This window comes from Mastacembelus armatus, chromosome 22 (assembly GCF_900324485.2).
Source record: "Mastacembelus armatus chromosome 22, fMasArm1.2, whole genome shotgun sequence".
In the NCBI taxonomy this organism is placed as follows: Eukaryota; Metazoa; Chordata; class Actinopteri; order Synbranchiformes; family Mastacembelidae; genus Mastacembelus; species Mastacembelus armatus.
The window spans coordinates 3,173,779-3,187,181 of NC_046654.1; the positions used below are offsets into that span (position 1 = coordinate 3,173,779).

At 41.6% G+C, this 13,403-nt stretch overlaps 1 protein-coding gene across 1 annotated transcript; it reads left to right on the forward strand.

Moving 5' to 3' along the window:
- The first annotated feature begins 156 nt into the window (after positions 1-156).
- Positions 157-9,330, forward strand: psen1 (presenilin 1). Its single transcript, XM_026307570.1, has 12 exons — positions 157-284; positions 1,195-1,280; positions 2,703-2,865; positions 2,968-3,163; positions 3,413-3,554; positions 4,131-4,198; positions 4,355-4,575; positions 5,004-5,102; positions 5,859-5,951; positions 6,035-6,205; positions 6,956-7,074; positions 7,253-9,330. The coding sequence occupies exons 2-12, from the start codon at positions 1,245-1,247 to the stop codon at positions 7,406-7,408; spliced, it is 1,464 nt and encodes a 487-aa protein (XP_026163355.1). The 5' UTR covers positions 157-284; positions 1,195-1,244; the 3' UTR covers positions 7,409-9,330.
- Positions 9,331-13,403: the final 4,073 nt, after the last annotated feature.

Below are 13,403 nucleotides of genomic sequence, written 5' to 3' on the forward strand. Positions count from 1 at the left end.
TGTTTTGTTGGTTTAAATGATAACATTTGGTGAAGTGGGTCGTACATATAGAAAAACCATCTTAATGTTAATTAAATAAACAACACAACAAAAACAAACAAACAAAAAAACTCAAATAACGTTTTGATCCTGAACGCCGCCTCCTGTCTGCGAGAGCAGGAAGTAGTTTACACCAGCGGCCGGAAGTTCGGCGAGCAGGCAGGAACAACAAAGAGGAGAAAGTGTCCGGGTGTTAAACCTGTTGAGAACCCAAATTAAGGACGTGGTGTCCTGTTTTTTAGTGGGTAAGTCTCATTTTTTCAAAGCTAGTGCTCAGGAACCATGTTTAGTTCCCACTGTGCAAGTTCTGCAGCGTTAGCCGCCCTGCGCGCTAACGCGGCTAACTGTGAACTAACGGCTGCATGGACACGCTAGTGATCACCTTTGTGACTAATCAATACATTTGACGATTGATAATTAACATAGCCTTGAAGTAATCACCAGGTAATGCTATCAAGAAGTCTTATTTAACATTTAGCCGATCAACAAATAAGTAAATATCTGGTTCGGGGTTTATTCAATTTCCTACAGTAGTGTCAAAATAAATTTTTCTAAAATTTTCATTAATATTTGTCACACTAGGATTATCTGAGGTAAATATCGTGTTAGTCTTTAATTAATCAGCAAAGTTATTCTCGGGTTTTGTAAAAGACATGTTCTTGTACTTAAGTATTTCCATCTCCTACTTTATACATGTACTCCACAAACATTTGACTCTTTACTGCACTACTTTAATCTGATAGCAGTGTATATCAGTTATATTACAGGTGGAGATTTTCCATAGACATTAAAAAGCTGTAATCTTATAAAATGCAATGTACTGTTATAGTTTAACTTAGATTAATACTGCCTACACATTTGTGTCAGTGTTAACATTTATAATAAACTCAGAATAAGTACTTTTACTTGTGATGTGATTTTTCTGTGTTTAAGTAGGATTTTGAATGGAAGAAATACCTGAATACTGATTTTTTTTTTTTTTTTTTTTTTTTTTTTACTTTGTGCTGTTTGTATTATGTGGCATTGTATTACGCTTTGCAGTTTGTGTATGATACTCCACCTTTACACAGTTTGATTTCTTGTCAGTGATATGCCTTCATTGTAGCCATTTGTGTTGCGTTAAGCCTAATACTGGGTCGTGTTCTCTTTCATTAGCACAGAAGAATTTGATTTGTATGTGAGGACAAACGTCTACTGAGCCAACAATGGCGAACAATGCAGAGGATATTGAAAACAATATGGTGCGTATTGCTGCAACACTACATGTCTCTGTCTGTGCTAACACACTGTTTTGGGTAATGATTAGCCAACATTTGTGCACAATAAAGTGTGTCTGTGATGAAAGAGTCATCTATGTCTTAGTCAGTTTCTGACATCACACACTCTGGAGGACTTTCAGTCTGGTAACATTGGTTTTATTTGACTTTTTTTTGCAATAAATGATGTTTATGCTCTGATAAGGAAAGATGTTCAACTTCGAATCGCTAATGCAGAGACATTAACAACATGAGTGTGAGTTTTCTGTGCTCACTGTAAATAAGGGTGTGGTCTCCCTGCGATGTTCAAGGTATCAAAGTCTGCCATGGTCCAGTTAGCAACTCCTTGTCTGGTGTTTTGTCTCTATGTGGACTGGTGACCTGTCCAGGGTGTACCCCTGTTGTGTACCCCAGCTGGGATAGGCTCCAGCAGATCCCTGTGACCCTAAAATAGGAAAAAGTGGGTATAGATATAGGGGGTATAGGTGGATGGACATATTATAGTCAAGAGATTATAAAGTACATTTAACACACATTTAGATGTATTACATCATTACCCTCAAATGCTAACACTGGCCTCATTTCCAGGACTGAGAAACTACACAGTGAGGTCACTTTGTACAACAGCCTGTTTTAAGACCTGTGGGAGCTTTCCCTTTTCAGCTCTGTTTCTGAAGATGCCTGCTGTTTTCATTTGTGTGTCCATGGTGAGGTTGCTTCATGTTTGGGCTGCTGCATGTCTTGACTTGCTAGGCACCTTGACAGCCCTTGATTTTTCTCTTTATTTAGTCCTGATGGAACAGATGTTAGGGTTGAGTAGGAACAAGCACAGGAGCTGGTCTAGTGAGTGTAAATATGTCACCTGAGATCTGAAGTGTGGTGTTTTTTGTTTATTTTTGCCAGTAAAATGAACAAAATGTGGGAATTAGAATGTTTCACCTGATAATATGATTGGTCTTGTTGACATATATCCAGATGTATTCAACATTAATGCAGAGCCTGGTGGCTTAAGGATGAAAGGGTCAACAGTGAACCACAGAGTTCCCGTTTGATGGCAACATCACATTTCACAAATGACTGTAGCCTTCAACATTTTTAAGTCCTACAAGGCTCATGCATGTCTTGGGCCTTGTATAACAGAGATAACGGAGAAATAATCCTGTTTTGCAAATCACAACTTGAATTGGCCCCGGGCTGCAGACCTAAGCTCCATGCCATTCCCTATTTCTCATTCTTTTTATATTCAACTCTTGAGAGGTGTTAAATGTCCAAAAAGTACTTAAAAAAACTTTTACTCTTTAATGTAAATTTGTATTATTATTTTGTGGCAGATACACTGTTAGAGTATTGTACAAATGCCTGTACAGTAAGTGTATGCAGAAATAATGTGATTGTTCTATCATACAGGAACAACAGGCATCCAGTGCGGCCCCTGAACCCAACCAGCAGCCACAGGAGGCTGGAGGAGCCGGAACGCAGTCCAGAGGAGGCTCAGGGGCTGGTGGAGGAGCAGGCGATGGAGGAGGAGGAGGAGGAGGAGGAGGAGGAGGAGGAGGAGGAGGTGGTGGTGGTGGTGGTGGTGGTGGTGGTGGTGGTGGTGGTGGTGGCGGTGGCGGTGGCGGTGGCGGTGGCGGAGGCGGAGGCGGAGGCGGAGGCAATGGTAGTGGACGAGAGCAGAACGGGCAGCCTCCCAGTGCTCGGCCTGCACGTGTGGTAGAGACTGAGGAGGACGAGGATGAGGAACTGACCTTGAAATATGGGGCCAAGCACGTCATCATGCTGTTCGTTCCCGTGACCCTTTGCATGGTGGTTGTCGTGGCAACCATAAAGTCGGTCAGCTTCTACACCCAAAATGACGGGCAGAGATTGTGAGTGTGACCCTTATCAGACAGATAGTAATAGATCAGGACCAGTGTGACTGAAACACAGTGCAGTCAAAGTGCCATTAGGTGGCGTTCATGCAGCATATCTCACATGCATAGTCTGAGTGTATACCATGTACCAGACAACATACATAAAAACACTACTGCGTCTCTCACCTTTTATGATACTTTGGTTCCTGTTTGTGTTTGACTGAGATGTGTCTTTGTAATGCGTCCCTGAAATGTCTCCCACAGGATTTACACACCGTTCCCTGAAGACACAGACACAGTAGCACAGAGAGCCCTCAACTCCATCCTAAACGCCACCATCATGATCACCGTGATCATCGTCATGACTTTGGTGCTGGTGCTGTTATACAAGTACCGCTGCTACAAGGTACACTCCAACAGTGGTCACATCAGACTGCGTCATATATGCTGTTAGAATCAATCACTGAACACTTGAGATGACTGGACCCCATTAATGCACTTCAGGCCTGTGGTAAACGTGTTCAGCTCCTGTTCCTTCTGCATGTTGGCACACTGGTGCTATTACCATGGACACTATTCAATAGAGCTGTCATTACCATCAGTCGATAGAGATGTGTAAACTGTTCAGGCCTAACAGGTGCAACAAAACCAATGGAACAGTGATGAGCATTTGTCAATAAATCACGTTTTGTTAACCTGCACAGGGTTGTAAATATTTAAAAATTAAAATCCCAAACTTGTTGAGCTCCTCTTTGAAGTAGACAGGTGGAGCACCAGACAGGTGGGGCTCAGCACATCAGGACAGTGGAAATTTGCTTTGTCCAAACTCTCTAGTAATTTCTGTATTGTCCTCTGTGGTAGACCCCACCCGTCTGGTGCTCCAGTGTTTAATACAAACACAAGAAGCAAGTATTTGCAAGTACTGATTTGTGGAAACAGTTTTGTACATTAAATCTCATGACTTCGCTCTTTGCGTTCCCAGGTGATCCAGGGGTGGCTGTTCCTTTCCTCCCTCCTGCTGCTCTTCTTCTTCTCCTACATCTACCTCAAGTAAACCACCCCCTAAACATTTCATTACATCTTCCAGCCTGTGCATAGATTCTCATATATTATGTCATATATTCTCATATATTATTATGTGATTCTTTGTGATGACTGGATGAGTCTTCCCAGGCATTTTCATCATCTGTGTGCTTTGTCCAATAGAGAGGTTTTCAAGACCTACAATGTGGCCATGGACTACTTCACCCTGGCCATAATAATTTGGAACTTCGGAGTGGTGGGCATGATATGTATTCACTGGAAAGGACCCCTGCGGCTCCAGCAGGCCTACCTCATCATGATCAGCGCCCTCATGGCCCTGGTTTTCATCAAGTACCTGCCAGAGTGGACTGCCTGGCTCATCTTAGCGGTTATATCTGTCTATGGTAAATCAAAATATTTTAAACATGAGGAAGGATATGTACACAAATGCTTTAAGAGAATGTGCAATGATGGGAAAAGGGCGTCTGAGAAAAGCCTGCAAAAATTGCCACTTATTTGTAAATTGCCTGGTAGTGGGGCAGCGACTTCTCATTATGTCGCTGATTTCTTTTCCCAGGCAGAAGTCCTTATTTGGAAACCAGTGCCAAGTGTTTATTTCAGATTTTAGTCTACAATGATTTTTTTTTCTTTTTTTGTTCAAAACATCTTTGCACTTATTTTGTAAGATTTTACAGGAGCAAAAGTACTTTAGTTCATGATGTTTAGTGACTAACAATGTTATCAAACTGCCTCGCCTGTTATCATCACTGATGTCACGTCATGCTGCTGTTCCTGGTCTCAAAGAGTCCTGTGTTCTTCCTTCCTCTCACAGATCTGTTAGCAGTGCTCTGTCCCAAAGGGCCTTTAAGGATCCTGGTGGAGACGGCCCAGGAGAGGAATGAACCCATCTTCCCAGCCCTCATTTACTCCTGTAAGAATCTACATCTTTTAGTGTTATAATAACAGTGAGGCAGTGAATGTTGGAAAACTAAATATAAAGCTAAAGTTAAAATTACTTTCCCATTAAACTGCCACTTCATCGTATTTCAGAGACCAGTCATTTTCTGAGCTGTTGGTGGAACTGACTTGTCATCTCTTCTCAGTGTTTTGACTACTTCCTGTAATTAAAAGGTTCTTACACTTAAACTACTAAGTGGTTAGAGATTAACTTTCACTCAAAGCAACGCTTCAGTTTTTTTTTAGGTCTTTGTCCTCAGCTGACACTTTCCTCTGCTTTTACTTCAGCTACTTTTACTTTGAGTAACACTTGGTTATGTGGTTACGCTTCAAATGTTACTTAAACTGCTCGACTCTTTCTGCACTTCAGATTTTTTTTTTTTTTGTCTTCACCTCAATTCTGTTTAGTGAAAACCATTTCAGTTTCTCACTCGAAACTCATCCGGAACTCATCTTGAACCTGGTGACGTTTTACTGCTATAAGACCAGTTGAAGTGACACTTCCATATGAAGTCAGATTTAATCACCAGTCATCATCCTTTAAGCTTTCAGTGCTTCTGTTAAACTGTTGTTAGCGCTTATGTTACCTCTGAGACTGCTGAACACATGTTCAGGAGAGTCAACATTAAGGCATCTACGCTGTTTTAAACTTTCCTGATCATTTTTTGTGACACTGCTCGTAACACAAAACTTGAAATGTCACACTATTTTGACTGTCATGCTTTCCCAGCTACAATGGTATGGCTTGTCAACATGGCCGACACTGACAGGCCCAAGAGGAATTCAACAGAAGTCGCTTCGCCTCAACAAGACGCTCATCAAGGTGAGCAGGGATTGAGTAGAGCTGCTTCTGTGTTTTCGGATGTGTGTTTGTTGTGTATTCTGACTAACAACACCTGTCTGCAGCTGTGGCATCTCCAGCTCCCTCAAGTCCATCACAGGATGACGGAGGCTTCACCCCCTCCTGGGTCAACCAGCAGGAGCACCAGCTGGGGCCGCTTCAGTCCACCGATGAGACCAGGCGGGAGATCCAGCAGATGCCCTCTGCTCGTCCTGTTGACGACGACGAGGAGGAGAGTGAGTGCTGACAACAGAAGCTAACACTTGTATCCAGTTTTGGTTGGTGTTTTGTATTAAACCACCCTCAGGTCAGAAGGAATCTTTAGCATGTTAACAGACATTTTCCAGATGCAGTGATCGATTTATTGCAGTACCCAAACATTGGTCTTCTGTGATCTGTATTCATACTATATTATATTATAGATTCATGAAAATAAACTTAGAATGAAATGAGTTTTATTTGGACCAAAGACTTTAGTTTGTCGGTCAATATTTTTTTTATAATTCAAATTAAAGTCACAAATTCTAATGTTTCTAATGCTCATAATTAAAATAGAAGCTAAATCTTGGCTGCACAGCAACGTATCATCATGAGCGGATCTACATTATGATCAACTCTGAAATTCAAACTCGTGAATTCCCAGATTGTCTGACTCGCTGTGTGTAATCATCATCGTTCTTTTCTTCCTCTCTGAACAGATAAAAATATTTTTTGTGCAGAAGTGAGAACTTGTTGGCCACAGACTGTTTTTAGTCAGAGCAGAACAGGAAAGGATTATTCATGGGAATTGCTGGGTTTCTTGGTTCTACTATTCGGGGGTCTGGGTTCCTTCTAACTTACCTCTCTGGAAACATGCGGGCGGAGCTCTTGTTTGTACAATAATTACAGTTGGGGGAATTTTTCTGTTGGATTTGGAGGGCGTGGGGCTGAAGCGAATATCATGTTTGATTTGACTCCACCCTGAATGTGGTGTCCTGTGTTTTCAGGAGGCGTCAAACTGGGACTCGGAGACTTTATCTTCTACAGCATGCTGGTGGGAAAGGCCTCAGCCACAGCCAGCGGAGACTGGAACACCACGCTCGCCTGCTTTGTGGCCATCCTCATTGTGAGTGACCGCAGCTGCTTATTTTGGTTTAACCATGAGAGCATCACTTTCTCAGCACAGTGTCTTATCTGAACCACTCCACTGTTGTTTTCTATTTACTTCACATCTAAAATTGTTTCGTACACAGTTGCTCCATGTGCTCGTTCCTCTGTTTTACTTTGTGTGTCTGTCCCTGCAGGGCCTGTGTCTGACTCTGCTCCTCCTCGCCATCTTCAAGAAAGCTCTCCCTGCTCTGCCCATCTCCATTTTTTTTGGCCTGGTATTTTACTTTGCCACAGACAACTTAGTGCGGCCTTTCATGGACAAACTGGCTTTACACCAGTTCTACATTTAGCAGGACGCCGCCCTGATAACAATCACTCACATAGCTCTCCAGCCAACAACCAGAGAGTGGTCCCTTCGCAGCCGAGGAACAAAGGGCAATACAGGGGCCTGTCCCGCCCCCTGATCCTCTCCTAAGAACTCATGATGATGGGACACATCTTATTTTAGTTCTGCCTTTGTTTGTGGCGCCAAGCGAGGGTATTCCTCATGACAGCTGTTCTTAAATGTTTTATTTCGGTTTTATTAAACCAAGAGAAAATTTCTCGCTTGACCTGAGACCTCATCTTCACATTGGTTGTCGATCATTGGTCTCAGGCGCAATCTATGAAGTTAGTTAGTGGGAATATTTTACCTTTATTTATCCAGGGAAGCTTTACAAGAGCTTATCTGCTCCTTTTCAGCAGCGCCCTGCTTAACATTCACACGTATTCACATTGGCGCTGCCCAGTACAACCAGTCCTGTACAGCTTGAGCTTTACAGTGGGTGCCTTTCTCAGGGACACCTTGGCGGTAGCTGTTTAATGTAGGGAGATAGCTTCATTAAATCTTCCTTCAAAAACTTTGATCAAACATCTTTCCTGTCACAAGTTGAATGACTTGTGAGCTACCATCAGCCCTACACTAAGCCGAAGATTCATAAAGCCTTTGTCAAACTAAACACTTGATGATGTTGAATATAGATGGTAAATGTGTAGTTTAATTTTGTATGAGCTGCCACCAGAGCGTGCTTTCCTCACCGCTGTTAAGAATGGTCAAGGCATTTCTTTTTCCACTGTAGACACACAAACCAAAGCTCTGAGGCTGGAGAGATTTGCACCCAGAAAGATTTCGACTGAGCAGGATGGTTTGAACACACGAGTCTTTCTCACGTGGAAAAGTGGGCACATGTATGTCTGCAGTTTAAAACACGAGTGTTATTGTGACACCAGCTCACGAGAGACTTCACCTTGTTTTCTTCCCTTATTTCCACCTTAAATCACATCTGAATTCACAGCCTGCAGAGGGAGGAAGGTTCACACTCGTACATGAGACTTGCCTGCCATGTCAACCATGTATGGTCACTGAGCAGTTCTGCTGGAGCCGTCTGAGGTTCAGTGCCTTGCTCAAGGGCATTTCAGTAGTAGTAGTAATAGTTGTTGTGGTTGGTGGTGGTGGTGGTGGTGGTGCTGTGGGACAGAAATGTGCTTTTCATTCTTTCATTCTTTTCCCTGACTGGGATTCAGGGCCCCCCCCCCTTCAACCTGTCCAGGGATTGTACCTGTGATCATCTGTTCACAAGCTCTGAACCTTTAGGCTCTAGTTGCCCTCATGATGCTTGCCTGGTGCTGTCTTAAACTATGCTACATCAAACACTCATATTATTTCACCTTCACACAGATACTGTTTCAAAATATGCAGAAAAAAAACTTTGTACTTTTTGAAACGTGAAATTCTTGGAATGTGAAAACAAAACATGGAACAAATACTCAGCCCCGATAAATGAGGGAGTTCTACATGTAGTGACATTTGATACTTGAATTTGTGAAGACTTTTGCAAAATATCTGTTAGTAGCATCAGTAGCTTAACCGGTTATTTTAATCAAGTGGAAATAAAACATTTAAATCAAGGAAAAGAAAACAATGGTCTGGAATAAAACATTAAGATTTGTATAAACCCAAACTGTGGCTTTTTCATATATGAGATATTGCTGAATGGTAGAGAGTAGATGAGCTGCAATAAGTTCTCTTGAGCTGCGGCGCCCACGTTTCATGCTTAGGCAGAAAAGAAACAAGAGGGAACAGTATAATAATATTTTACTTTTCCTTTTTTGTTTTTCGGGAATATGTTGGGTGATTGGCTTTTTGTCTGTCCTTCACATGCATATCTGTGTTATGCAAGGTTATTCTAGTCAGATTTTGTTCTTTTTTTTAATAAATCCCACTGAAAATGTTTTTTTGTTGTTGTTGCAACATTTTCTCAGCCTGTGCAGCAAAATTTGGCTTTGTTTTGTTGGCTGATGCCAAGTAGGTTCTGTGCTGATGTTTTTTGTTTTAAATCCAAATATACACAGTGCCAGGAGAGCCCTGTTCTCACACACATTTCATGCAGTGATGAAAAGAGGAACATCAGCACAGACGTCCATGCGTTTATATAAATGTATTGAGTCAAAACGCTTAAAATTGTTTTCCACACCAGTCTATATACAAGCTGATTGTGCCGATTGATCAACCTGTCTGCCCAGCAACAATCAATACTAAATATTTTTATTGTACTGTGACAGAAAGTTGATAGATATTTGTCTGTTTGGCTAGAATGAGTCTTGCTCATGAAACCAAATCTTTTATTTACTTCAGATAAGTCAGAACACACGACTCCAAAACCTCAGCAAGTTTAAACCAGTTTAAATGTCAACATCAGTTTAATCAGGGGAAACACAGCTCAGCCTGCAAACTGTTTCCTGAACCATTTATATGTAAACAGTATTTAAACAGTAGTTTAAGTCTGAAAAACAATATTTCCCTCTGAACTGTAGGAGAATCTGGAATTACAAGTACACACTTTTTAAAGTTGTAGTTTCATTGTTCTGCATTTAGATTTTGCCCCACAGAGGTCAGAGGTCAGTGCTTCTGGAGCTGGTTTAATACTTTGACACAGTCACTAAATATCTGCACTGATTTCCAGAGAGCAAACACTCCCTGGAATTGATGCAAAGTGATTTTGCAGACAGTGGGAACACTGTGGAAATTCCTCCGTGTGCTGATGTCATGGATCCAGTCTCTGGGTGCCAACTGGCTGACAGACACGGTTGGCGTGTCGCCTGGAGCGCCGGACGCATTAGCTGTCACCATGGGGACCATTTGGCCTTGCTCACCAAGACAGCGGTACAGTATGGCAGTTCACCCACAGTGTTTACACTCATGCTGTGACTTACTTAGCAAGCTGTCAGTGCAGCCTCATGCTGGTGCTCACATCGATTCCAGACATCTGTTCTGTTCAGATCAGGTTACACTTTGCATTTAAAACTGTTTGGGCTTCCTCTCCAGAAAATAATAACCTTTGCAAGAGTTAATTTTTTTCCCCAGTAACAAAGAATTTCGACTGAAACAAATGTTCATCTCTGTAATTGAGGTTTTGTTTATGTCCTTATAGGAGATAAATTAGATGTAGGCCTCTAAGTTTTACTGAAAGTGGATGAGTCCCCAGACAGAGCTGAAGCAATCTGTTGATCACCTGCGTCCTCTGTCTGGAGTGGACTTAGCTGTGTGCTATTGCTGTGTGCGTTAGAATAGATCTACTAAGGGGATTACTGTGCAGGAGGGATGTCTTCTCCATGTGAGCCATGTAAGAAACTGAGGATTAGACTTCAGTAATCGCTTTCGAAAGGCAACCGGCACTGACACAGGACAGAGACAAAGCTTGGACAGAAGGAACTAAAGTCCCTCTAAAGGTGAACTAAACCGTTCAAAGATGTCGAAGGACAAGCTGGAGAGCCTGGTGAAGCGCATGGAGGAGACACTGTCGGAGATGGAGCAGCTGAAGCTCCACTGTGGGAAGCAGAGCGAGGAGCTGAGCCAGCTGGTGGTGGAGCTGCGGAGAGAGAACCAGGAGCTGGTGGAGAAGTACAACCAGCTCGCTGTGGAGATGAAGGAGGCCAAGGAGCTTATAGAACAGTTACAGGACACGAAATACGCCTTTAACGCGAAGGAGCGGCAGGCACAGAAGCTCAGTCGGCAGCTCTGACAGGGTGGAAGGAAACACAGCTGAAGCTGGTTGTGATGTGAGCCTGCTGGAAACAGTACTTGAGGAAAACAAGACTGGAGAAAGCAGATGGAAATAACAGCTTGTTTAAGACTGGGTGGGCATGAAGGCTATACTGGGCACAGCTGAACCTATAGAAAAAGTTTTTTCTGTCTGTACATTTCTGGTCTAGAGGAGATTGCATGTAAAGCACAGTAATTTAATGTTAACTTAGAGACTTACTGACCGGGAATCAAAAGTGGAGGTCTCAGAAAAACGTGCACGTGGAATCTAGTCCAAAACAGATTTTTCAGTACAGAAAACAAAGCTCAATGTATATTTTAATGTAGCCAAATAAAGTTTGTCTATTTAAATTCTGCCCTGCTGTTCAAGGCTTCTTGCATCATGTACCAGTGTTTAGTTGAGGTTTAGCAGAACTTTAATTCTGGTATTAAACATGTTTACTGAATCTCATTTAAATGGCTTTTGCAAATCTGTTTGCATTTTACCTTTTTTTTATTTTTTAAAGAAAAAAAGTGATTAAAAAATGTTTAGTAAAGAAAAGAAAAACAGAATTGATAGAAGTATAACTGACTGACTCGATTGATACCAACCTCAGGAGGAGATCAAAGATGAGACCTACCAAATGTCGGATCCCGAGATAAAGAAAAGAGGAATTTCACCAACTTGGAACCAAATTAAAAATGAATGTGAGGCAAACATGTAGCGGCTTTTCTGGAGCTTCTGGTCATTTCACATCCAGATGGATGTTACAAACACACTGTGATAAATATTGTAGATGTGCAAACCACTTGGATTATGATGCATTAGCTGCTTAGAGATGTTGGATGCACATGATAAATAGATGGGAACAGTTTTTTTTTTTGCTGCAGGTAATTGTGTGAACTGTGTGTGCTGGTCCATGGAGCCTGTACTCCATCAGTGCCCTGTGGACAAATGGATGGATGGCTCCATTGAACTTGGTGTTTTCACTGGCATCAGGCCGACTAGATGCAGGGAGGTCATTGTTACCTGTGGCGTGCAATGATTTTAAATATTTATTGTCCGACCTGTGAGTCATTGGGTTTGGCCTAGACATGTAAACTGATCTCCCAGTGAGACCAGTCAGGTGAACGTGAGGTGTTTTTGTTGCTGAAACACTTTTTCTTTGTCTTATTGGTGTGTGAAAACACTCTCGGCTCTCTGTTTGTGCCACACACTCCTTCTGAATGAATCAATTTAAACTGCAGAACGTTAGCTCGAGTTCACATTACGCCCAAGATGTATTTTTACATGAGCCCACAGCTACATGTGTTTAGAGGCAGGCTGAGAAGGTTTATAAAACCTCCGCCCCCAAAGAGAAGAGAGAGGGATGCTTTTGGGAAACATATACTGGCACTAGTTTAAACATAGCTTTGCTAGTGGTTGTGGTGGTTTCCTCTGTAAAACCCAAAATAATCACTTTTCTATGCAATTTCAACATGTTTGTGATGAAATAGCAATTAAACTGACCAGTTTTTCTAAGCAGCTTTTAGTGTTTGTTGATTTGTTTAGTTACATTTTAGATCAGTTGTTTAACTTAACTTGGCTGATTATTAATATTTATCTCTTCTTTTTGCTAACTTTTTATTTTCAGGCTCCCCAGAGACAGTTTTTAAGAAAACTGCTCAGAAACTGGATTTTGAAGTGATGAATGTGTTAGTTTTGTTTGGGATCCAGCAGAAAAAACCTTAAACCTTAAATGACTGTTTGGTTTTCTGAAATAACATTTTGTTTATCAATAGTTATCAAGGAGCAATTCACTGTATTTTTTTCTTTGAAATAGTTTTTTCATGCATAACTTAAAAAAACATTGAAAGAGTATTTGCAATAATCAAAATGCTTTATGGTCATTTTTGTATTTTGTAACTTCTTCAAATGTGAAATCCCAGTTTGTGTCAAAGTGAAAAAGATTTAGTTTGCACCTTTGTGCCCGGTGACACCCTGCTCATTCATTAAATACACCACTGTTACAGTTGGAGCCTATTTTAAATGAAACCTCAGCATTTCGATTAGACACAGAGTTGAAGAGAAACGACTGTGGCTGATAATCCTGGTATCACATGCGCGGAATGTGCAGTGGGCGAGCCTGAAAATCACGCACTGGTTGCAGCAAAGTGGCCATAAACAATTTCAAAAGCCCTCATCTATGATAAGCTTATGGAGGCCTTAAAGAAACGAAGTCGCTGATTAACTCTTATATTTATGTACTTAAATTACAGGTTGTGCGTAAAAGCGCCCCATCTGT